The sequence below is a fragment of the Aythya ferina genome, assembly GCF_964211825.1.
Source record: "Aythya ferina genome assembly, chromosome: 13".
NCBI classification, from domain to species: Eukaryota; Metazoa; Chordata; class Aves; order Anseriformes; family Anatidae; genus Aythya; species Aythya ferina.
In genome coordinates, this window is record NC_140311.1 from 6,189,099 (window position 1) to 6,214,871 (window position 25,773).

General features: G+C 40.2%; 1 protein-coding gene across 35 annotated transcripts in view; it reads left to right on the forward strand.

Annotated features, from left to right (window-relative positions):
- LOC311443752 (uncharacterized protein) overlaps window positions 1-25,519 on the forward strand; it is a 319,792-nt gene extending 294,273 nt beyond the window's left edge. For 5 of the 35 annotated variants that reach the window (XR_014697447.1, XR_014697456.1, XR_014697460.1 and 2 more), the window contains 4 exons: window positions 6,691-6,956; window positions 7,042-7,291; window positions 10,791-10,917; window positions 17,805-25,519. Coding sequence is in view for 3 of the 35 variants with exons in the window: in XM_084534188.1 (XP_084390314.1) it covers window positions 429-488; window positions 6,691-6,803; window positions 7,042-7,291; window positions 10,791-10,907 (540 nt within the window). In the remaining 32 variants the exon portion in view is untranslated. Of the gene's footprint in view, window positions 1-410; window positions 489-6,528; window positions 6,612-6,690; window positions 6,957-7,041; window positions 7,292-10,790; window positions 10,918-15,392; window positions 15,480-17,804 lie in introns of those variants that run through there. The other 30 variants (XR_014697448.1, XR_014697455.1, XR_014697454.1 and 27 more) reach the window with 27 other exon arrangements.
- The last annotated feature ends 254 nt before the right edge of the window (window positions 25,520-25,773 follow it).

Here is a 25,773-nt window from a genome sequence, read left to right on the forward strand (position 1 = left end):
AGGGGGGGGGGGGGGGGGGAAGAGAGAGAAAAAAAGAGAGAGAAAGAGAGAGAGACAGACAGACAGCTGGGAAGAGGTGAAACCAGAAATGCAATGTCCCAGAGGCATTTATCAGCCCAAATGAAATGGAAACAGTGAAAGGGAAACACTGCTTTGCTTTTCTCAAAATTGTATTTCCAGTTGAATGAGTCAAAAAGAAAATATCCTTTCCTTTTCCCGTGATTTTGAGAGATCTGTTTGCTAAGTCTTCATGCTTAGTAGGAGAGACAAGGAGTATTTATTTTCAGTATGTGTTGGTAATTTATGAGGTTGCTATAAATGCAGAGTTTATGGAAGCAAAATTGGGCCATGAAATAAAAAGGATTTCATTCGAATATCCAGTCTTATTAATTCTTTTTAATTCTTCACAGAGAAAGAGATGAGTGAGGATGCACACAAGATTTAGTAAATTTTATGAGGGAGAAAATCCAGAAAAACAGCAAATGCAGGTATATTTTAAAAATAGAAAGAGGGGAAAGATAAGTGAATTTTATTAGGGTTGAAATGTAATTGAATTTTTATTTTCCTATTTTGCCATCAGACATGTCAGAAAGAAGTTTACTGTTCTGGGAAAGAGTCTTGCATTGCTAACTAGCTTGTGTAAAGTGGCTTCACCTTCTTGTGCAGCAGGGTGTGACTGATGGAATGTAAATGCAACTCTTATCTATGACACACGACTGGGTGAAGAGGAGATTTAGAGCCTTGAACAAGAAATAAGATGCCACAATTGCTTTCACTGAGAATTAGTGTTCCACTGGGTGCAGAAATTGGGCAAACACATTGTTTTTTGAGAGTAATATTAGATACCAGTTCCATTGAACACCCGCCAGTATGCATGGCTGTGTTGTGTTACAGTCCTGCCTTGACCTCCAGCAGCTGCCAAGAGGATGGAAGGGTGTGGAGAGATCCTATTTCACAATGTGCTGTAAGAAACACTGAAAGATGGAGGTGCTGATGAAGCATCACAAAGTCTAAGGATAGGATGCTGTACTTACGTGCCTCAAAAACTTTCTTAATTCTGACTTTTTAAAATGCCTTTTTGAAGAAAAGAGTCAGCCTTTTTTTTGAAGAAAAGGCTGACTCTTTTCTTCAAAAAGGCATTTTAAAGCATTTGAGCCTTTTTGAAGAAAAGAGTCATGAACCTTCAGTATCTGATGGCTTCATGTCAGCCAGCTCTCCTTGCCCAACCCACACTTCCGAGTAGCTGCTTCCCACTGGCACATGGGTCTGGAAAGGAGAACACATGAGATCAAGAGTGTATGGAATGCTAGAGTACTATGTTAGCTGATACTGATCTCACAGAGCAATTCTTTGGAGGCCTTCACTAAAACAAGTCCTTCTTATTTTAACTATCTTTGGAAAAATGCAAATGTCCTAAAAAAAAAAAAAACAACTCCTTTCATGGTAGACCCAGAGCCTCTGCAATGCCTTCTCCCACCCTTCTCTATCAAGCTTTGTAACATCAGAGTATGTTTAATATTTGCAACCTGTTTTTAGAGTGTCAGTCAGCTTTTTTCCTCTAATTGCAACTCCATATGCTTTTGGACATTAGGGACTAGGGTGCAAATAAATCCAATGCCCCTCATAGCTGAACTGTTTTCCTGGCTAAGAACAGCCAACCCCCAGAATGTTAGCTCCACCCAGCTCACTGGGCAAAATGGGATGGGGAGGATAAAAGCTAAAATGTACTTCCTGTTATTAAACTGATTTAGGCTCTGTAGTCGAGACAAATTGAATAAAATGAGGAAAAGTGTCACTTCAATGGCTGCAAATGGAATCATAAGCCTTCTTCCCATCTTGGCATCTCCTGACCTCGTGTATTCATAGCTACTCATCTCTGCAGGAGTATGCTGTGATCCCCAGTGCCCACGTGAATGCAGCTCTGCCAGAAAGTATATTAAAGCTGGTAGAGGAGCAGCACTGCTCCTAGAGTGTCAGTTGGCTGGATGACACAGAGGAGTTTGAATAGGCAGGAGCAGACTGGAAGTCTGTGATGAGACCGTGGGACAGAGGAATTCAAAGAAAGACTGCCTCTGGAGTTCCTAGTCCAGTGCTACCCAGCAGGGGGCTGCAAGTGGGGCTGTGATGGCAAGATGAGATGGGCTGCAGTTCTCATAGTGCAGTAGTGCACCAGTAGTTACGCAGTTCACAATACTTTGGTGTCTTTTTTTGGAATGCTTTTGATAGTGGAGATGGCATATGACCTTCTGCGTTTGAGAGCTGATGCCTCAGGAATCTCCAGCTATAATATTGGCCATCAGTCCCTATTGTCATATACAGGACTATTACCAAGCTAAGAAAAGCCTTAGAGAAAGCTGGCTTTTCTAAGAAGCAAATCCCGTTGTTATGTTCGCTAAGACTTCTGGACCCCTGAGGTATACAAGGGAGTGTCTGAATTGTAAGTATCAAAAGAAATTAATTATTCTATATTATAATTAAGACTTTTTAATTAGCTGAATAATTACAATTTTCCTTGCATTACAGTGCAGCTTTTCACATAACCAGGTAATCTAAAATTTTAAAGCTATTTACCAGAATAAAAGAAAATTCCAGCATCAACAATTCTTTTTCTGTAATAAAAAGTAGTAAATAACAGCTCTACTGCAGCTGCAAGAAAGGCAGTTCACTTTAAAAGAACTCTGTCAAGGCAAACTTGTCCCTCAAAATGTATGTTTTGTAAAAGCCTTCAGAAAATGTTGGGTCGAACTGTTTTAGTGTTATTGTGAGGAAATCAATATTTCCCTGCAGTCTTTGCAACCCCCGAATCGTAGCATGTTGTTTGTGCAGAAGACGCTGAAAGCGAAACTGTCTAAAAATGAGAGTGAAGTAAACTGGCCTGTTTCTATAATTTCAGCAGAAAGCACCCAAGGTAAACAAAATGGCACACATGAGCAGTCAAAAATGAAAATTTCTCCTTATTTAAATAGCTGAAGTGAGTTGGGGAGAGGCAGGTTGGTAGGATGGTTTTATTTTTTTTGGCTGTGCTTTCAGCCTTTGTCCCTCTTCCTTCCTCCTTCCCATCTCCTTCAGTGCCCCCTTACTCATCTACTTGGGGTAGATACTACCATCCAGCATGTCTGCCAGGCTTTGTCCCCCAGAGAAGGCACTGAGGAAATCAAGCAAGATCCCAATGTGTTTCAACACTGAAATTAGTGAATTGCCTGCAGTGGCCTCTTATTGGAGAAGAGAAATTCTCATTGGAGAAGAGAAAAAGCTTTTCATATCACTTTGAAAAGCCAGCAGCGTGCATCAAACAGAGGTGGAAGCACCACTCCCATCAGATGTTGTGGTGCATTTGGGGCCCTAAAGCTGGCAAAGTTATGAACACTCCTGTGTATACCTGATCCCTGTTGTGAACTCTGACAGATTACGTGGTTGTGGGTCAAAGGCTGTCTGTGATGAGGGCTTGATGAGGTGATACCAGGAGAAGAGTTTATGATCTGGCCCTCACAGATGCTATGGCTGTAAATGGGTGTTTTAATCTGCTTAGTGTTATTTCAGCAGTGTTACAACAACATTGGTTTGGGGAGCTTTTCTGAGACTTATGTCAAGAAAATGAATAGGGAAAGTCTAGGAGACACATAACTTGTTTACAGGTACACTGGCATGGATGCAGCAGCTTAGTAATATCACATGTTCAGCTGCATCATACAGAAAAAAAAAGGTTAAGCCAGGTTGTGGGAGCAGGAGGGCAGAGAGCAAAGGACCAGGAGAGAGAAAATGCTGTGCTGCCTGGCAAAGAGACTGCTCGTTTTGTGTTCTTTGCGCTTAGACTGAAACATCTTCACAAGGATTTTTTTTTCCTTCTAATCTGGAAATAATTCTGATTTATTTTAAGCCTTCTATTAAGACAAGTCACGCAGCACTGCCTGGCTGGCAGTAGAAGGCTGTGTGTGCACGTGTGCGTGCGCACGTGTGTGTGTAGTTCCAAGGGTGCTGCCTGCTTTCTTTAGTTGACACTGCAGTCAATTACTGTGTTTTCAATTATATATAAAAGGCAATGATGGAGTTTTTCAGCTTTTATAGCACCACAAATCATAGGGTCCTTCACTGTACAAGCAGCATTGCTGCCACAGTGTAGCATGGCAGCTCACAACTTCCAGATGCAGATCTGCCAAGGAGCCTGTGCCACCAGGGAACCTCAAGCTGTAATAGGAGCACTGTGGGGCAGGCAAGCCTTCACAGGCAGCCTCATGTGGTCGTTCAGCCAGCAGACCCTACCTGACAGATGAGGAAGGGAAACATGGTCCTTGTGCTATGCTATGGAAGGAGAGGAAGAGCATGCCTTGTATGTTCAACAGCACATATTTGAAGGTTTGCAGTTTGGATAAACAAGGAAGGGTAATATAAGCCAGACTAGGAGGTCATTTATGAAAAGGGAGATGATGATACAGAGAATGACATTGGCTACAGCACTGCTTACTGTGAGAGATTTAGCTACACAATGTGTCTTTTGCTAGCCCAAAGTAACTTGGTAGATCTGAAGCAAGTGGGTTTTGAAACTTTGGAAAGTAGGGAAAGTAGGAAAGTTTCACAGATTATGTAGAACTAAAAATCAATCAAGTCACATACCCACTATGTTTGTAGAACTAACCCTAGGAAAAAAAAAATGGTTTGGTCTTACAGATTGGGAGTGTTTTCCTTTGAAACTGAACTATATCTGAGAATATAATAGTGCCTGGTCACCATGGTCCTCACCAGCAACTGGACATCTGAACAAGGACTCACCACCCTCAGGCTTGGTCATCACTCAGCTTCAGTGTATGGGCATGTTAATGCACGTACAAATGCCCAGGAATTGTCTGGTACAAGGGCACCATTTTCCAGTTTTGTTCCATAAAAGGGATGTTGGCCAAGCCATTTTTATTCTGCTTTGTGCTAGTGAGGAAGGGGGTGCCTGCATGCATCATCAGACTGCATTTTGCTTGCGGCAGATTGGTGGTAACCCAGCAGTTAAGTCCATGACAGTGAGCCTGTGAGAGTCTGAGCAAAGCAGGAACAGAAATCAAATCATTGCCACCTATAGTGAAAACGAGCACTTGAATTCTGGGACTCCAGTAAGCAAGTGAGAAAAATTAACAGAATTTATCAGCTAAACTGGACATGTTGGCTACAGTACAAAGTGGAAAAGGAGTGGTGACCCTGATGACAGGGATGGAACCATTTGGGATGACCCCATTTCAGCTGGGCCATACCCTCCAGAAATACTTCCCTTTGTATATTGAGCTACAGGCATACAGGTCCGGGGGATGTCATCATGGTAAAGAATACTGTTAATTCAGGGAGATGGGGACCATGAGAGAGAGAACACTGAAAGAGTCACTGCTGAAATGGAGTTGGTTGCTACTCAAGGCTGAGCTTTTGCTATCAAAGTGGAGTCTTTAATAGGGATATTTGTGTGGAAATGGTTTGTGGACTTAGGAGCATAGCCCAGATAGACCAATTCTGATAATGACTCCATGGCTAAGGCAGTCTGGGTGCCCACTGACGGTTGTGTGATGCTGAACTTCAAGAGCCTGCAGCAGGGAAAGAGAACAGGCTACAGTGATTCTGATGAGATTTTGAACTGAATTGTTGTCTAAGCTGCTTCATTTGGAAAAAAAAAAAAAAAAAAAAAAAGATGAAAAAAGATGAAGGACTGGAGTCGTGTATTGCTAGAAAACAGCTCCTGAGATAGATGCTGAATTATTGCTGGGGGAGACTGGGGCCCTGTTGATAATGAACTGGGATTCAGATCGCAGTGCTAGAGGTTAGGTACAGCTATGGGACCTATGAACTCCACTAACAAAATTGAGGGGTTGGGGATGAAAGGGGATGTGCTGGGAGGGCTGGATGGATTCTCTGGAAAGAAAAGGAACTAGAAATAAATCTAGTCAAAGTAATTTCTACCGTTAATAATCCCTTTCACTAATCAGGGTCTTGAGGGCAAACTAACCCAAAGCTCTTGAGGATGAGAGGGACCTTTGTGCTTCTGCAGCATGTGGGACACTGCCTGTGGGAAGTAAGAAGAGTTTTTCTCTGGACTGTATGAGTCTTGGAAATGGCATTTGAAGCAGATGTGAAACAGTCTTTGGAAGGAACTGGAGAGCCTGGGAGAAGATATAGCTAGGTGGAGTATAAAATCCATTAGTGTCTTAATGCATAAATTGGCAGAACAGTACAACAGCAATGAAAAACAAAATACTGAGAGACCAAACTCTTATTAGATTCTGGTGCCTCAGCAACTATTGAAATTACTATTTTGCAAGAGTGTGGGTGCCTACAAGGTATACCATAAAGGCAGAAGTGTATAGTGGTTTTCTGTGGCAGAGGGAGCGTATAAGCTCTGCTCCTACACCCACACCCAGTGAAAACTGCTTACTGGAGAATGAGGTTGAGTTTTCTTGTATTCAGCATCATGTGCAGGGAAAAAAAAAATGTGCTTTTTTGGCAGCACATTCCTTAAACAAAATAGGTTTAGATCTGACTGTGGAAGGGTAATGAGGAAGTCTAAGGACTCATAATTATCTTACTTGTATGAAGATGTGTTCCTATAAAGGATCCTGAAATAGTCTGAACACCTCAGGATGAGGGTGAGTTACCTTGTTTTGTAAGTATAAGCTTGAGATAAATTGGAATATGGAAAGATTAATGCCTTTTCTTTAATAACAGGGTTTGATCCAAGACCAGAGAAATGATGCGAGTACCCAAGCGAAGCCCAGGAAGGATTGTTGTCCACTATTAATAGCCTGGTGGATCAAGGAGTGCCAATGCAATGACCCACTGTGTGTAATTCCCTTGTGTGGCTGGTATTAAAGGGAGATATAAAGATGCATCTGACTGGATTTCAGAGCATTAAATGCTGTAACTCCGCAAACATCACCTCTTCTTGTTGAAATGCCAGAAATTATGGCCGTAATAGTACAAGGAGATAAGTGGTTTTCAGTCATAGATCTAGCAAATGCATTCTTCTTCAGCCCTCTGGAAGAGAAGTGTTGGTAAATGCTTGTTTTTACATTTTAGGAGAAACAAAATCGTTCCACATGAGTTCTTCAAGTATTCACAAGGTCCTGTGATCTTTCATCTGTGCATCATTCAAATGTGGGAGAAATTAGCCTGCACATCCAGGAAACATGTCTCATCATATATGGATCACGGCCAAATCTGGGGGATTCTGAGAAACAACTGTGTCAGCAAACAGGAAGTTTTGGCTGCAATCCAACAGGAAGGATTGAAAGTCAATACACGAAAAGTTCAGTTAGTACAACAAGAGGTAAACTATTTAGGAGCAATACTAGGTATTGAAGGCCAGACTCTTGGTAAACAGAATGTGGAATTAATTCAGGAGTTACCCGAACCCATTGCTCAGTCTAGCTAAAAGCACTGTAAGGCACATTTAATTGTATGCAGGATTTTATTCTGATGTTCACTGAAGTGAGTCGTCCTCCAGCTAAGCTTTTGGAGAAAACTAGGCAGTGGGAGCAGGGTACAGAAAAACAGGCAGCTTGGTTGAGCTGAAGCCAGCCCAAGCTGCAGTGATGGGATATCTGGACTCAGAAAACTGAGTGGTTTGCTTCTGTTAGCCAGGAAGGAAGTGTCAATTTGGCACGAAAGAGAGATACCATGTTATTGGCTATTGTCCATTCATCTCAAATCTTATCAATGCCACAGCTCCTTGTCAAAAGGAACAAGCAAATTTCTGGTAATCAGAAAAATCAGATTATATTGTTGGAAGAATGCCAGTGGCACAACACACACACCAGACACGCTTCCTTGAAATACGTTGTGTCTGATAAAGCACAAGGTGGCAAATACCTAGCTCTAGGCTGGCAAAATGGAGCCTCACGTTAATGTCTCTGGCATTAGACCTGGAAAAGGGCACGTGACATGAGTGCCTCTATACCTTAATGGTTAAGGGTGCCAAGCAGGAGTATTAGCTATTGCAGCCTCCTGATGTGCAGTGGCTTATGCAGGTTTAACTGCCTCTGTCGAAATACATCTGCATAAAACAGAAACATGTTTTACAGGGGATTCAAGTTCTCATAGGGTAAGGCTTTCACAGTCACTGTAAGAAGAACAGGATGTAGTGGAGCAGCTCTCACCTCACCTAGTACAAGTGGCAGAAATACCAGTTGCGTTGTCAGGTGCACAGCCCGGCAATATGAGCAAACAAGGGTGAAGGATTTCATTTTACTGAACAAGCTATGTGCCCTGCTAGGTGTTAAGCTGTAGCTATACAGCAGAATACCCACAAATCTCAGGACAGGGATAACTTGGTTTCTAAAGGAAGCTTACAGGAAGTCAGTACAGGTGAATGGCAGAAATTAGGATGTGGTGTTCCCCTCTAATTGGCTCCACAAATGACCACAGCCCACCACAATTATATTCCTTTTAAGACCATGACATGACGGGTGATATGACTCTGTCAGTGTTGGTAGTTAAATGTTTTTGTATCAGATGAACAGCAGTTGAAGGGTCTCACAGATTAATGGATAAAAGAATTTGACAAACAGCTGCAACAAGATAATCATCAAATAGCTGAGCAGTTAGGTTAAAATGTTCATAGAACAGATAAAAGGTGGAAAATGGTTAATAACCAATATGAACAATGGCAAGCAGGGAGTCAAGTAGTGTATCATGTGTTTACGGGAAAGAAGCACAACTTGGGTTGTAAGTGGAATAGATCTGGTGCTAGCAAGGATAAAGTAATTCCTGCTGTTTACTAGTTCCAGTAAGTTCAGACAATATGAGGAAGTGTTGTCAATGCCAGTCAAAGGTTTGGAGAGGAGAAAAAAATAATCCATATGAAGAGTTGTATTAAATTTGCAGGATCACATAAAGAAGTGTTATCCAGTCACCAGATCCGGATCAACATAGAAACATTGATTTACTGTGGTGTGTAAGAATAGCTTTTCTAACTATTGTATCAGGCATAAATGTTCCCAAAATTGGGAATACAGTTGAACAGTGTTAGGCAGTTTCTGTTCTGCCTGCTCAGTCATGGCAGGGTCTGCATGCAGCATGCTCTTTCCTGCATGTTGCAGAATAAAGGCCAGGACTGGAAGGAGAAGAGCATCAGGAAAACTGCCCGAGATAGGCACATCCATCTCCATGCTGGATATATTCCTCTTTCCTAGGAGGCCAGCATTCAGCTAACAAGTGGTGTAGACATGCACTATTGTTCTTGTCACCTCTAATCATGCAGTGATCACCATCACACCAAATCCCTTCCTCCCATCTGCCTTTCTCTGGGTTATATGAAATACTCCCTCATCCCTCAGTGCAGCCTGAATGTCTCTCTGTCTCTCTGCTTTTTCCATCTCTGGCTCTTCCCAGCCTGTGCAAGTAATCCATTGGCTTCAAATAGGAAAATTGCCTCATTGTGGTAGAGGGTCTCTAACTCATGACTTCTCATGACTTTTTTCCTGTTAGAGAGCCTAGTTTCTTCTTCCATGAACTAGAATCCCCTGAGAAAAAGCAAGCTAAAAAAGTTTTCAGCAACCTTTTCTGTTTTGCCCTCCTGTTGCAGATTGAAAATGAGAATAAAAGGGGGAAAAAATATATTAAAAAAAAAAAAAAAAAGTTTTCAAAAAGAAGGCTTGTCTAAAGTCCAAACGATCAGCTGGACAACCGGAGATAATGAGTCCACCTCTGCGCCCTCCTCTTGCAGGGTGGAGATTTTAAAACCTGTTTCTGCCAGAGGTGGTAAAAGACCTAAGTGATCTGTCTTGGCTCTGAGCATGGAGCCTTGGTGATGAGCTGAAAAGTGTGTTGCTCACGTTACAAACAAAGGCTTAGCAGAGGGCTGAGGTAAAACCAACCAGGACCCGACCTTCTAATCAGGCCCATGCTGTGAGCTCATGGTATTAATCCAGCAGACGGTGACGTCAGGGCAGGAGGCCTGCATGACCCCAAGCCCGTCCAACAGTGGCTTACACTACCCAGTGCCACACATTCCACTTAATAAACTCCATTGATATATTTAATAAAGACACCTCACACTGCCACAGTTTCATGTGTGACCTCTCTGTGGTTGCTACCAAAAACACAAAGCAAGAGAGTCAAGGATCATTAGCTGACAAGACAAAACTTCACCTTCCCTTGCTCTTCTTTTTTTTTTTTTTTTTTTTTTTTTTTTTTTTTTGTCTGAATATCAACTGCTTGGAAGGCAGTGATTGCTTGTAATCCTAACTGTCTCCATTAGAGAAAGTACAGCTTTCTGTGAGAGCCTAGGAAAAAAATTACAACATAATTCCCAGCAGTTTGAGCAGCTCGCAGTGCTGGTCACTGTCATCAGATGCCTCATGCCCACACTCATATTTTACCCAGAGGCTGTGTTGATGGGTTCCTGAGGGGCTTCAGGGGTTGTCACCCCATCTCTTAGCCATTTGTGACAAGAAAGGAGCATTTGTAGACATCAGTGCCCTGAGGAAATCCATCAGCAAGCCCCAAGCACCTCTCTGAGGGCCCCTAGCCATGCTGCAAATGCCAGGGGACGTCAGCTTCTGGTAAAGGTTATCTGCCTCAGCAGGGAAAAAAAAAAAAAAAAAAAAAAAGATAGATTTGTACCTCTGTAGGTTTTAAAACATGAAGATCAAAGGGTTGAACTTTCTGGATTTTCGGTTTTGTCAGTTTTGTTTGTTTTGTTTAATTGTTGTTGTTGTTGTTTGGGGGATGGGGAGGTGTTGGTTGGTGGGTCGTTGTTTTTTTTCCATTAGAAATAGTGTCAGTTGTCAAACAAAACTCCTGATTGATTTGTTTTTTATGTCTAGCTTTCAACATCCTCAAAGGCATCTAATTGTTCAGGACATACTGAGTATCTGCACTTACAGAAATCAAGCCTCAAGTGGAACTCCCCTGAAAGCAAGGCACCAGGAAGCCAAGATTAGTTTTCAGAAAGTAAGTGGTTTTCATTTTTCGGTTTCTCAAGGACTCTTTCAAGGGCCAAGCAGATGGCTGGGAGATCCACAGAATGGAAACCTGCAGTTCTAATGGGGACAGAAAAGTGTGTGTAGAGGGTGTTGTTTGTTTGCAGGTTTTTTTAGTTAAATCATCTCTGTGTTTGATAGCTATTTACGCTCTTTTGCAGCTAAAATGGTAGTGCATTTTTGTGGACTCTTCCTTTTCAACAAAGGACTGAGGAAATTGCCACACTAATTCTCTGAGCTTCCTAGCAGCTCTCAAGCATAACCAGAAGAGCAATTCCCAACTTTAAAATACAAAGGGAAACAAAAGAATAAAAGCACGCAGAGATCAGTTCAGAAAGGCCCTTGAAAACTTGAGGCAGTTATGGCTATGTTCCCATAGCATTTTGAGTGGATGCTTGGGCCTGTACTCAAGACCACACCAGCCTTAGCTGCCCTATGGGTCTTTCATGAGCACTTCGGATCGTGTTAAACTTTTGTGCAGCCAGAAGTGTCAGTCAGCCTGCTGTGCAACTGGATAGACTGCACCTAGGCCCTGGCAGTTTTGATGTGCATTGGAGGGGCTCTGTACTTCTACAACTACAAGACATGATGACTGCAGGCAGGCAGAGCACATGGGGCAGCAGCCTGAGCCTAGCGCACACCATCTGGACCTAGCAAAATGCTTTGTTGCATTAGAAAAATACTGCTGATCTTGCATCTGCATGTGGGGAAACTGAGTCAAAGCATAGGGATAATCCCTCTCCATCGGCAGGCCCAGGCATTCCCAGGGATCCTGTGCCCACCAAGCAAGCAGGGTCTTCTCTGGAGAAGTGCACGCACACACACCCTCTCTGTGTCTGTTTGCATGTATTTGCTGTATAGCTGTCCCACACATTTTCCTTGCTAGCCTGTCATAACCATTACTGAAATATGCTTATCTCATATATGCAAATAGCAGGATATTTATAAGGTTCTTTGAAATTTCCATAATTGTGCTGTAAAAAAAAAAAAAACATCTCTTTGCTTATCTCACAAAGTGTTGTAACCACAATGTTACTTTTATTGAAATCCAAAAATCACTCAGCAAAATAAGAATAGTTAAAAAACTGACAGTTTTTTATATTTTTGAAATGGAAGAAAAAGAAAGGGAGCAAACTGGGTTTTATTATTTTAAATTAGAAAGTTTAATGCTCACCAAAAAGGATATAAACTGTAAATGTATTTTACCAGTTCCTAGAGAAAAAGGAAGAGGTTTTAATAATAACACTGTGTGCTCCTATATCATTTTCATTAGAAAAATCTCAGAGCACTTTCTGCTTATTAAAGAATGGAATGCCTCAGAACACTCTTGGGATATACTATAGAAAGGTATGGTAACAAATATAAATCCACATTATGCTCTATACTGTGATTACCTGGAACTTCCTTGCCACCTCGGGGATATACAGCTCCCTGCTATGGCTCAGCACTACCCTGCCCTTCTCAGTACAGCCTAGCCCAGCTGTGACTGCAGCTGGCTGCGGGCAGCAAATGCAATGCAAAGCACTTGTGTCTGATCATTTGGTGGGTGCTTGAGCAACACCTGGAAGGTATTTCCCAAGCTGAAGAAAATAAATGTTCAACAGCAACAGGCTAAGCACCAAGCTGTGCTTGGCATGGGCTCCTGCCACCTCATGTCCTGCCCTCAGGGGGCTCTGTGAGGAGCTTGGTAGGGGGAGCTCTGGGATAACCCTCTGCCTCCTCTGGGGAATCCTGGCCTGGCCCTGGCCTCACATACATAGTTTACTCACCAGGTGTAAGAGCATTCCCAGGCAGTCTGTGACCATTCACATCTTGAGAATGACCTGGAGAGGACAGGAAAATAAGATACTATCCTAAATTTAGCAAGAGTCATAAAATGTACACTGGAACAACAAAAGGAGGAAGAGAGGATGTAAAGGTAGAGGACATTCCCTGGACTGACGAAGAAAATAACGTTCAAAAATCCCTGGTGTTTAATTTCAGAAAATACAATAGGCTGACTGAGTGCCCAGAAGAGGAACAGCATGTTAACATATCTTAGATAAACAGGAGCCAAACTGTTAGCCTGACAGAAAAATGAGAAAACCCATCAATGCAATGGGGGAAAATAATAAATTAAAAAACAGATGGTTCAAAGATGTGATTGCATCTTCAGCTTCAGTGAGAGGGAAGAAGGGGAATACATATGTATTACAGGCAGGCCAGGAACACAAAAGCTGGAAAAATATACACGAAAAAAAGAGGCAGTCTCGTCATAATGAAGTTAATTAAAATAGCAGGACCTCAAGTTATTTTAGGTCCCAGTGGTAGAAACCCCAGAATTCAAAGCCCCATTCTTCATTAATACAAAAAGTTTCCTATTTCATCCATGCTCAGAAAAGAGACCTCTTCCTTTATGTGCTAGATAGTGAGTCAAGGCAGATGGGAATTATTCTGAGCTTGGAGAAAACAAAGAAGCACAAATTAATGGATTACTGGCAGAAAGGCAGTTTAAAGCATTTTGCCAAAGCACAGTTTAGTTCTACACTTATTCTTCATACATATTTTTTTCTGCATTTCTGTTTAGATCAAAAATACGTGACCAAGCAAAAATGCACATCTATCTTGTGTATAGACTGGAGTGGGCATTAAAATAAACAAACAAACAAACAAGCAAAATAAAAGCAGACAAAGAAAAAAAAAAAAAAAAAAAGAGAACAGTTTAAAATGACTGGTGCAATCATTTGCACTCAGTACACAGAAAGCTTGCCAGCCTGATCTCATCCCACAAGTTCTGTGTGGGTATATATGCAGCTGTACCTCTGTCATATATATATACACCAATATACTACCGTTTTATATGAAGAAATGCACATTAGTTGCAGAGGGTCCTCACAGCCGTAGGCATCCTGGCCAGAATCCTTGTTTTATCAAAATAAGTTTTGCCTTTGGCTTCAAAAGTGGCAGGGTTTCACTCGATTCATTTCCACCATTAAAACATAAAACCTGTAACTATACTTTCTCTGCCTAGGACTATATTTCTACCACTTATGTGAGAAGTCTGGAAGTGGTTTAACTATGCAAATTAATCATGCATAAACAATTTCAGATATGATACCAATATTATTTCAGTCATAATTTGGCAAGATGATGGAGGCAGAAGCCCAAACTGTACTTGTGTTTGAATGTTGTTGATTCCTTTGTAACCCTTAACTCTCAAGACCTCAGTTTTATGTCCCTTGGGAACAGAGCCTCCCTGTGTTTAAGGGATTAGAAACAGAAGATGAGGAGATGTAGGTTCAGTTCTTGTTATATGACTTTCAACTGCTTTCTTAACTTCCTGCCACCTATTTTTTTCCCTTGTGTAAAATTAGGATAATGACATTTCTTCATATGACAGCAGCTTAATGCATTTATGTCTAAAATACTTAGGTGAAAGGTGCCATAGATTACAGAGATTATTGTTTATTATCACAACTGTTATTACTGATATTTCTGAGAGTTTCACTCAGGTATATAAGGGTAAAATATTATGAACATTTTGCCTTATTTTGAACTTAACACCAATTTTATTCTGAACTAATTCCTTTGAATAGAATTGTATCTGAACTACATCAACTGGGGACCAGCTGCTGACCCCAAGTGTTTAAAAACTACAGATAATCATGGATGAAAAGAGACAAAAATACATTTTATCTAAGAAGTATCTACGGTTGTGATAGAGTCTGAAATTAAAGTATAATCCAGAGAGAGGGGGGAGAGAGAGTATTCTTTAATTAAAATCAGCTACCTCAAAAGATGGATATTCTCAGGAGTGAAATTTGCACTGTGCTGAAGGCTTTCCACTTAAATCCTTGATGATGCAAGGAAAAAGTATTCTCAAGGAGAAATATTGGCATTAGCTGATAGCCACTTGCCACTGCACAATACAGCAAAATTTGCAGAGGAAAAATATGTGGACAATAGAACGGAAACATGAACAAAATAGGAAGCTATCTGAAACACAAACCCATGATTATCCAGCAACAAATGAATAGTTTGGCAAGGAAAGAGACATAAGATAGGGACTCAGAGATAGAGAAAGAAAAATTAAACCAGAAGTAGCAGAGATCAATGAAAACAATCAGTACTTTCTGCCAGAAGATATGTTAAAAAGACTGAAACTGAGGTTTTAGATAACTTGTTCAAAATGATGCATCGTCACACCCACCATCTCCATAGCAATTAATGGTCCTAGCCAAGGACAAATTATGGTTAAAAGAGTGGAGATTTTATGGACTCCCAGTGACAGGCCATAGGTGAAAGGCACGATATCCATTTGGGATAGTTCTGGGGCTCATAGTGATAATGCCTTCCTCACCTTTGGAGATAGATTGCTTCTGGCAACATAGGAACAACAGAGCACACACTTGAGGGGAGTACTCTGACGAGTATTTCATAGTGAATCTTGTTCTGTTCCCATTTTAGTTACCATCACAGATGGCTTCCTGCAATACAAAGAAGGCTCCTGGCAAGGCAGTTTGCTGGATAACATTCGAATTGGATGTGATGGAAGTATAACCTTACAGAAACACTCATTCACCAGCATTTATTTCATTGTGTTCAGTAGCTACTTTTGCACTGGCACTGCTTTCCTCATTCTGCACTCACATACTAATTTCTCTTGCATGAATCTTGCCTAACAGTTGTCTGCAACTGGGTGGTCTCTGTGAGAAGTGGTAATGCTGCAGTTAGCGAGGAAAAATGTTGTTATATATATATTATTTTTTATTTTATTTTTTTCTGGTTGAGTGGAGGAGCTGCTGCAATGGGATCAGGAGCTCTCCGGCTGTGTCTGCAGGAGGCATGGGCAGTGGCGTGGGCAGCAGCAGAGGACCCTCCCTGTGCTCTGGGCACCTTATTGCTAGGGAGAGGATGCACACAGCTTCATTTCCTATAAATCCCTTGCATTTATGCTGTGTGGGATGCAAATTTTTTTCTAGAAAGATCCTAAAACCAAATTGTTTGTATAATATTGGCCACACAATATTGCAGCTAAGTAGAATGAGATGCATAGCAGGGGACTTCTTAATGCATCAGATTTGAAAATATATGTAAGTCTTGGCCTAGTCCAGGTTCCCAAAAAGTCATTGTGGATTCAGGATGAGTTGCAGTTCAAGTAGAGGGGCTGGCCAGTCATTAAAGTACTTCATTCAGGTACTCTGGATCCTTCTCCCAGACCTTTGAAGGTATTTTAATATCCATAGCACTTTAAGTGTCTTTACCAAACTTGTCATTAGTTACCAGCATCTCTTGAAAGGAAAAAAGAATTTGTGGCAGTAAAAGAGCATGGCCTTCCTGGTGATATTTTCTTACATTGGAAATTGGTGTATGATAATGAGCTGAGTTGCAAGTCTCGGAGTTACAGTTTTTCATAGCAGCTCTCATCACTCCTCGTTTGCCCAGTTCTGCCGGTCTTACTTGCACAGATACCATAGTCCTGTGGAGCACCCTTGAGCATGCAAGATGGCTGTTTCGTGGAGAAGATAAGTTCTGAAAGTCCAGTGATGGTGGTACATGCTGGCGAGCAGTATTCACATATTAACAGATTTCCACTTAAACTGGCAAATAGGAATGTCTATGTTAGAAATGCTGTGTGAAAGCTAAGGCAACAAAAGTCAAAATGTGCATATGAGAATATGTGGTACACACAGTATATGTCACAATGTTTACCATCACTTCAAAACATGCACCCACCCACAGTTCTTCACTAGCAGTATCCTGGAACTTCTCCAATTGGGATTAGCTATATGCAGCAAAAGTCAATTAAAATCAGCCATTATTGTACAGATCATGAGATCCATAGTGCAAGATACCATGCTTATCCCAGATGCTCATTAATAGTAGTGTGTTGCAAACAAGTCCGGGACAATTGCATGGGTTTTGTATAGTTTTCTGATTGCCTTATTTGCTCAGTTAGCATACAGCATTTTCAAATGGGTTGGATTAAAATTTTTAGCAAATAGCAAATTCCCCAGAAACACAGTCTGTTGCATCCTGGAACTAGTGCAAATGTAGGTCAGAGTCAGTAAATTGGTTTAGTTAATGAAAACAGAGAGGGGCAGAAAGATTTGGGGAAAGAGGAATTACGTCCACCTTGCTTGCTGGAGGAAGACCTGTTAGTGCCAGCTCACTCAGCTTCTTTTAACAAGGGGCCTGCTGCTGTACAAGACATGGTGACTCATCTCTGCATCATATTTGTCCTACATTTTTAGTTTGTACAGCAACCACCTGCTAAAAGAGTGGTGTGCTTGTTTGGGCTCCCTCAGTCTCTTGTGAAGCTCTTCCAAGTAGTTAAGAAAATGTGATTTTTATGGGAGGTAAGGTGTGTAGGCTTGTGTACAAGAGCTCACATAACTGTACTACTCTAAGAGTCCAGTTCATGCCACACTTTTATTTAAAATGGTATTTACTGGCCCAGTTCAGAGTAACCTGCACAAAAATGTCTTTGAGCTGAGATCATTCTCCAATGTGGGTGGAGACTTTGGTCCTTTAGGGAGAGCCAAACACAAGCATGTATCTCACAGCCCCCTGGTAAGGGCTCACCAGAATTACAGACCAGCAGTGATTCTAGCCCATGGAAGATCACAAACAGCTTTTGTATTGAAAAAATAATAATAATAACAACATGAAACAAAGGTATTTGTTTTAGAAAAAGTTTTCCCCACCCATACATGTACACATGACACTCATTTTTAGGGCTTATTTATAAAAAACAATAATAATCTGTAATAAGCACAATTTCATTTACAATTAGCAGGAATAAGTTGCTTGCTTTAATGCTAGTAGCAATGAAAGTGTACTTCTTTTTTTCTTCTTCTACTGCCTTTTTACATTTAGTTTCAAGGTGAGATCAGTATCTGGAACCATGATGCAATTTATGCTGTTATCATTTCATGAACTTCAGCAAATCTGCTCCTGATAATGTATTATAATAATACTGATGATCAGAACTGGATTTGAAAATTCATGAAGACTGACGTCAACTGCCACTGTCTGTCTGACCAGATCAGAAAATGAAAACAACAGTTACTGGCATCTATTGTCAGAGGAGCTCCAACTCAATTTTGCACACAGGTATGGACTGTAAAAATTACGTGCCTACTCGTTTCATATACACACTAAATTTCTGAAGATTTTGAGGCTTATATCCTGATCTCTGTTATATTTCTTCCCTTTTGATTGTTCCAGCAGTACCCCTTTAAAAGAAGCTTCCCTACTTTAAAGCCAAATGCAATCCTCCCTGCTGTGATGGATTCCTTCTTTTTCCTTCCTAATTGGAGCCATTTCATCAGATCGAATTTTGACAAAGATAGTAATTGTCATCCAATTTTAAGGCAATGACAAGATCAATATGAATTCTCAAATGACAAGTATTATTACTGGCCGAACACAAAGAAACAAAGAAAATGAAAAATCCATGTTCTAGAGATCAAAACAGTTTGATGCACATACTTGCCTTGATCCACGTGTGTGTGAATCCTGTTGACAACAATAGACACTGTGCATGTGGATGGATGGGGTAGAACAGATGGCCTTTGCCAGTCAAATAGCAAATGAAAACGAGCACCCAGTGCTTTAGTACATTGCAGTTTCAGTAATGTGGGAGTCAATTAACTTACCACCAAATAGGCTTGCGGGGAAAATTACCCACAGCCCCATCTCAGAGAATTCTGCTTCTCCTTAGCATTTTGTACTCCTTCAGCTTCCTGAATATCAGGAGTAAATACTCAAGAAAATCCCAGTTCTTTAAGGTGAATATATTAAATATGTATTTATGGAGGCAGAAGTACTTGTTTATTTTTATAACATTGTTTACGTGAGATGATTTGATTAGTTAATGGCCCAAAGAGTTCAGATAGGACTCAGTTAAGGATCTAAAATGTGCTGCAGCATCTTTAGATATTTTCCCACAGTAGTGGTTTTGGGACAGATTCTGGCATTTATGCATAATTGTTGCCAGATACTGTCATTTTATTTACCCTGGAACAAGAAACTTCTCCAAGGCATTTGACCCTCAGAGCTCAGCTCTTGTTCCACATTTTCTACTCAGTGTGCATTCAAGTTACCTCCGTAGGGCTGCTATACATGCATTCATCTCTCTAATAAACCAGACCTTCTGCTTTCCCACCCCCAAAACATTAAATCAAAGGAAATAGACACTTTTCTTTTCTTTTGCAGTATTTATATTCAAAATACAGTTTAACTGGGGAAAGGGATTTTGGCAAAATAATACATGACTGTCGTACTAATTGGCAGCTGCAATGATAACAACCATGACAAGTTTTAACTCTGTCCACTTCAACCCAGCCAAGTCATTAAAGGTTTCCAAGCAGAGGATTGTGTTATGAAGCCTAATAGACGCTGGTAGCTACATCGGCATCCCTGGATTGCTAAACACATTTTTAACCACCAAATGCAGGTTCAGTAGGATTTTGATCCATGGAGGAAGGTCTCAGCCAAGCACTGAAAAGATGTTCGTTAGCCTCCAAAATATAAATAAAATATTTACAAAGAGAATAATTGACTTTTGATGTTTACTTCAGGCTATGGTTAAGCAGGCAGTGTCTGTACTAAGCAATGCAGTGACCACCTGCCACAAATGCTGTGATATTTGACAGATCCCTTTCTGCCAAGAACTATAATTCCTATTTAAATCTAAATAGAGGAGCCATGAATGCAGATTTCTCATCACAAAGACGCTGATGTTAATCCCCAGTACAGAAAAATAAGAAAAGCCAGAACGTTTTATTGGATTTTATATGGAAGATAATTAAACAGTATTTCTTCTTTACTTGTTATACAGCATACCATCAACATTCCTGCTGAAATTTGTTTATAAAAAAAAAAAAAAAAAAAAAAGGCCAGAAACTTTTATTCCATTTATATGTTAAAAAAAAAATAACAATTTGTATATTTGCACTTACATTAGAATAACAAAAAGCAGGTAAACAAAAATGACCAAAGAATGATACAAACAAATAGGAAAAAAAAAAATAGGAAGATGCAACACTGTTCTCCAACATACAGTTTTATATTCTAAACATGACAACAAAATAAATGTTTATGTGCATGTGTATGTATCATATATATTCAAGTACCAAGCAGTACTGAAAAGCTAATCTCCCAGAAGTTAGGAAATGCTAGAATTACATGTTCTTGCACACCTTTCATTTGGCCTTTTTGCTTGTATACACACAGACGTATGCTATTTTTTCACATACACATCACACAAAATGGTGCAGTGTAGGCAGAAAATTGGCTGGCAGTATGATGTAATCTCTGAAAGAGCTGCTTTGCAGAAGCCTGTTTCTTTTTTGCCCACAACCCAGTTTGGTATTTTGGATGTACCCAAGGAAGTTATCTTAGCATGTTTCCCAGCAGGTGGGTGCTGCCAATCTGAGTCTGTAAGAGAGTGTGTCTAAGTGTGCATTTAAAGCGGGCTTATTAATAGAGGGGAGGCGGGGGGCGGGGGGAGCTGTATCCAAGGTTGCATCCTCGGCATTTAAAAATGTTTCAGTTCAGCCTGTGCTGCCATTTACTGCATTATGTGATGCATGTGGATTTTCCAAACAAAAGATGTTTATGAGGAGAGTACATTTTAAGATCCTTTTCATGACTCCACAGACCCCTCTCCAAGCAGATGGCCTGACAGTTGCAAGAAAACTATTCAGAAGCCAAAAGTAGCATTTAAAATTCTTTTAAAAAGACGGTTTGTTCTCCATACACATCTACAGTGTAAGCAGGTACTAACTCCGCAGCAGCATCTTCCAGCGTATTCCAGCTCCGACAGCACAAGCGGAAGACTCACAGGCTGGGAGGTGTGCAGCCTCCCACAGCACCAGCAGCACGGCACAGGAGCACCCCGATCCACTCCCTCTGAGGCTACTTTCAGCACTGGTTCTTGTGAAGGGGGCCATTAAAATCCAGACTCCACTCACTGGTAACTTGGAGTAATACTGGAGGTACAAGAGTTTCTCTTTTACACTCGAATTAGGTTATAGCCACAATGAAAATGTTTACTTAGCATTTACAAGTCCATAGAAACAAGCAGGACTAGTGAAGAACTTTCCAAGGACGTGAATATATTTAATTTCATTAATTCATAGTCAGCCTTGACTGTTACCTAGCTGTAGTTGAAGTTCATTGGGGAAAATAACCAGCTGAGATCAAAATAACTAAACTTGAGCCACTTGACCATTACTAGGTTTATGCATTCTGGAAGAAATCTGTTGGCAGTGACTTCACACAGATGCATTTACTGACTCTTTTAATTGCCTTCTATTAAACCTCCTGCTTGAAGGAAGAGCACTCCCATATCATACACTTGATAAATAAATAATACCATCCCTCTGGAGAGAAAAATTCCATTTCTAACTAATCTAATCACAAGGACAAGGACTAACCATCCTTGGGGTTTGGGGCGATTGTATTTGCTTTTCCTTAGCCTAAGTAACTGAGTCTTATTGTTTGTAACATCTAATTCATTTAGAAATATTTCTGAAAATTTTGCCTAATAGTCTGCAGCAGAGAGTTGCAGGGTTGTTTATAAACTGCACAAATGTTTGCAGAATTTTTCCTTCACCTTTCCATGCATATTTGCTCTTGAGAGAAAACAGAATAAATAGCCTCATCTCTCTGCTTCTGTTATATCATCTTTCACTCTTGTGTTTTGCAAACTAAACAATGCTAGTCTTTTTAATCACCTTTTAGATGGAAGCCTCTTTCCTCATGTGTTTAATCATCTTTTGCTGCACTTTTTTACTGCAGAGGTAACTACATATGAGCATATTCACCCCTGGAGCACTCAGTAAGTCTACTAAAATCAAGTTTTAAGGCTTAGCAGAGGTTTTTGTCTTTGCTCCTCAAACAATCCCTGTTCATCTCATTCTAAAATCACTTTAAGAAACAGAGATTCCCAGTGCATGTGCAAGTTAAGAAGTGAGGAACAGGACAGAGAGGGCTGGAAGACTTCATCTGGCATTCAGCAGTGTGGCCACCAGTCCTGACTGGCTGCAGAAGTGAAGGCAGAGAGAGACTGGGACTGGGTAAAATATGGTGAAAAGCCTCAAGAAGCAACACACTCTCCAGGTGGGATTAGCATCCTCATGAGGGTACAGTCATGGCAGTTGTTACTTCTCTTTTGGCCAGACTCTTCTGTCTTCTGTCCTACAGATTTTCTTTCATTGCTTTCTGCATCTGGAATGCTGTGTGTGTTACAAAGGCTAAAACTTTTGCAGGGAGAAGCCAGTATATTTGTCCTTTAAAAGGTATGGTCAAGGTGTATGCAGATTATCTGAGGATCAAGCTCAAAAATGTTTTATGTTGGATTCTTGTCATCTAATTTTAGCCTTCTGAAGCTTGATCATCTAATTCAAACTTGTTGCTTAATGTTCTCATGCAGTCAGTAGAGAGAGGAGTTGGTTCATCCTGTCATAAAACAGGGATATGTGATAAGAGGAATGGTTTTCTGCTCTGAAAGTACCTCTCTTTCCTTTGGCAGATTGGAAGACTGTTTAGGTGTTGAGGTCAGTGATTCCCTTTATGGGCTGTAGTGCTGCATAACTAAAAAAATTCAGAAGTATATGCTCACAGTCCCAAACAATTTTGGTGTGAGGACAAAAGAGCTCTGGGGCACTGGAGGCTCTTTCAGACTCAGGCTTCCTTACAGGAATGGCTAGAAAGAGCAAATAGGGGTAGTGCATTTATAGACCTATCGCAAAATATGCTACACCAATCAGTAATTAGATTTACATTTACACTGGTGGTATATGGTTATTAAATAACATATGTGACAAATTGGGGCTTGGGGCTGAGGAGAGGGTGGGACTTTTTTTTTTTTTTTTTTTTTTTTCCCTCAGCTAGTTATAACTTCTCTCTCTAAAGCTCTTAAAAAAATAGTTAAGGCACTGAACTTTCCTTTCCGTCTTAAACTTGATTCAAATATATCTTGTCCTTGGAAAGTTCTTTGTTAATCTTGTTTGTATTTTTTTAAGTGCTATGCAAACATTTTCATTGTGGATTAATGTGCTATTTCAAAGCAATTGCAGTTGAGATTTTAAGATTGTTGTTACTTCAGAGGAGGAAACTTCTGTTACTATTCCGGTTCTTTGGAAACTATTTCATTCAGTGCCCTTTCTGAAGCTTTGCATTAGAGTGCTAAATGAATACTATAAAAGGCCATATTAAAGAGGATTGTATATAGTTGACCAGGGTTCATACCAGGGACTCGTTTTAGATAGTGTCTTACATTGAAAATACGATTCCTCAATTATAGCTCCTATTGCAAAAATGAAATTACCTTGAATGCTTGGTCTAGTAGGCTTATTTCTGAGAATACAATAGTAAGTGGTCAAATTCCTCCTCACAGTAAAGCATATCTGATTTTTAAAAATGAAATAGAGAGAGAGAGATGTGAAAAGCAAAGCCAGTCACAGTAGCCATCAGATCAGCAAAAGGACAGCTTACACAAAGACTCTTTCCATTTGAGTAGCCCCAATAATTCCAGGATATTCTGAATGCTTCAAGTAGGAGTGTCTAAACTGCCTAATGTTCTGCCAACTGATTCAAGACACTGCAAAGAGGGTCAGAAGGCCAAAGCGAATATGCAGAAGCTCTTAAACACATTCACACTATTCACAGACAGTAATCAAAGTGATTTGCAAATACATCTTCTTAGAAAAATGTAACATCTTCAAGATCACAATCATAAAAAATAATTGATACAATTAGGGGACTGTTGCTGCATTTGGTGTGGCTGCAGCAATTTACATTTAATACATTTTAAAACCTTTTTTTGTTGTTGTTATTTTCACAAGTCATAACATACATCTGATGCTTTAGGTGTGACTTCAAAGTGCATTGGATCTGACCGTGTGACTTTTCTTAGGACACACCAGGCCTTGGCCAGACAGCTCTGGCTGGCAATACTGGCAGGTTGGTCTTGGCATTTATTTTGTTGAGTGCCTACTGCTAATGAATATGCACACAACCTCAAGGCTACCTACTGTGGTGTTCCTAAACAATCTGCTTTTCTAATTACAGGATTACAGCGCTTAAAGGCACATAAGGATGATGAACATGTGGAAAGGATCTTATGTCCTTACATCCACAGGGAGTTTTGTGCCTCTGTCCTGTTGGCATTAGTCATGTAAACCTCTTGTTCATCTACTTTGGGAAGACTGATTTGTTCAGCCTTTGGTGTTTTCAGCTGTTTTTGATGTGCTAGCTGAACTAACTCAATGATTGCTTGTGTGTATGAGAATTAATTATAAATTTTGACTTTATAAAGCAGTCTCGTGGACTCATGCTTCATTAGTAATCTGATCAGTTAGTCACTGCAATGCAAACTGGCATCATTAGCACTGCAGATACTATAGCCAGAAGGGAGTGGATATTTGTGTGGTACACAAGATGCAGAGTTTCGCTAGTTCCTTGCACTGAATTCATAACATCTCCCCCTTACCAGGGTACCATGTGATGAGATGATAGAGCACAAGACTAGACATTGAATACCCTACTGAAAACTTGATTTATGACAAAGAATCTGTCGCTTTATTTTACTGGGGAAAGCAAACTACGTGGACTGCAGTGGTCTACTTGCTGGGTGTACACCTTGAGACTCTTGTGCACTCACTTTTTCAGAGCCATAATAAAACATTCCAAAAGCTGTTGTTGAAAAGCATAACCCAAAAGTGAAGTGGTTATTTACTTTTTTTTTAACCACTCTCTTTCTTACCTTATGTGTAAAATAATTAAAATGATTCTTAGGAATACACAAAGCACTTTGAGACCCTGACCCACCACCTGCAGGAATCTTACTGTTTGCTAGAAAAGAATCATTTTTGTTTTCAAAAAAAAAAAAAAAAAAAAAAGATGACAAAGAAACATTTCTTTCCTGTATGCATTAGTAAAAAGGATTAGACAGGCTGTAATCTTGGTCAGTCTGACTTCTACAATTATGGAAAATTACAAAGATTGATGTTCGTTGCAATTTATCTTATTGCATAAATTTGTACAGGATGAATCTTCTCTTTTGAAATACATATTTCCTAAAACTAGCTTATATATAAAATGATTTCTTTTTCTTTCTTTACCCCATCAGATTGACAATAGACTATGTAGGAAAGTGCTGAAGAACACAAAAAGAAGAAGTTGGAGCAATTCTAATTGTCATGGCAATATCCTAGATTTTTCAAGAAGTTCGGTTCTGTTTAGCTAGTCACTTTAATTTTCCTTCACTAACTTGTCTCCATTCTCTGCCACAATGATAATTCTTTATATGACTGTCAGCCCTTTGCATTGTGACAGCTTAAATTAATGTTTTGATATTTCTCTCTTTGTAAGAATACAACAAAGAAGACAACTGCCAAGGATAGGACAGAAACTGTATGAATGTAAAACAGACGTTGTGCACCAATAAAGCCAGAAGGAATAATTTTCACTTTACTGCCTTGTTAATAAGCTTTTGCAACAACTAATCCTGAAGACCGGGTTCTGTAGTCTTGTGTGGCCCTTCTGCTTCATCTGGATTGCAATAAAGTTCTTTCTGGAGACCCTGGATACTTCTGGAAATACATCAGCCCATTTAGGTCAGGGAGGTTTAATACCTAAAGCAGGCTGATTTAGCCTCTAGTGCTATACTAACAATATGTGTAAGCTTTGGTGGATTAGCCTGTTTTACAATCATAATCATAATAGCACTCATTCACAGATGAAATATTTTGCAAACTAATGTATGCACATCTCATTTTTACATACCACCTCTCTAAATGTTAAGAGGATCAATAATATGAATTCCAAAAGGAAG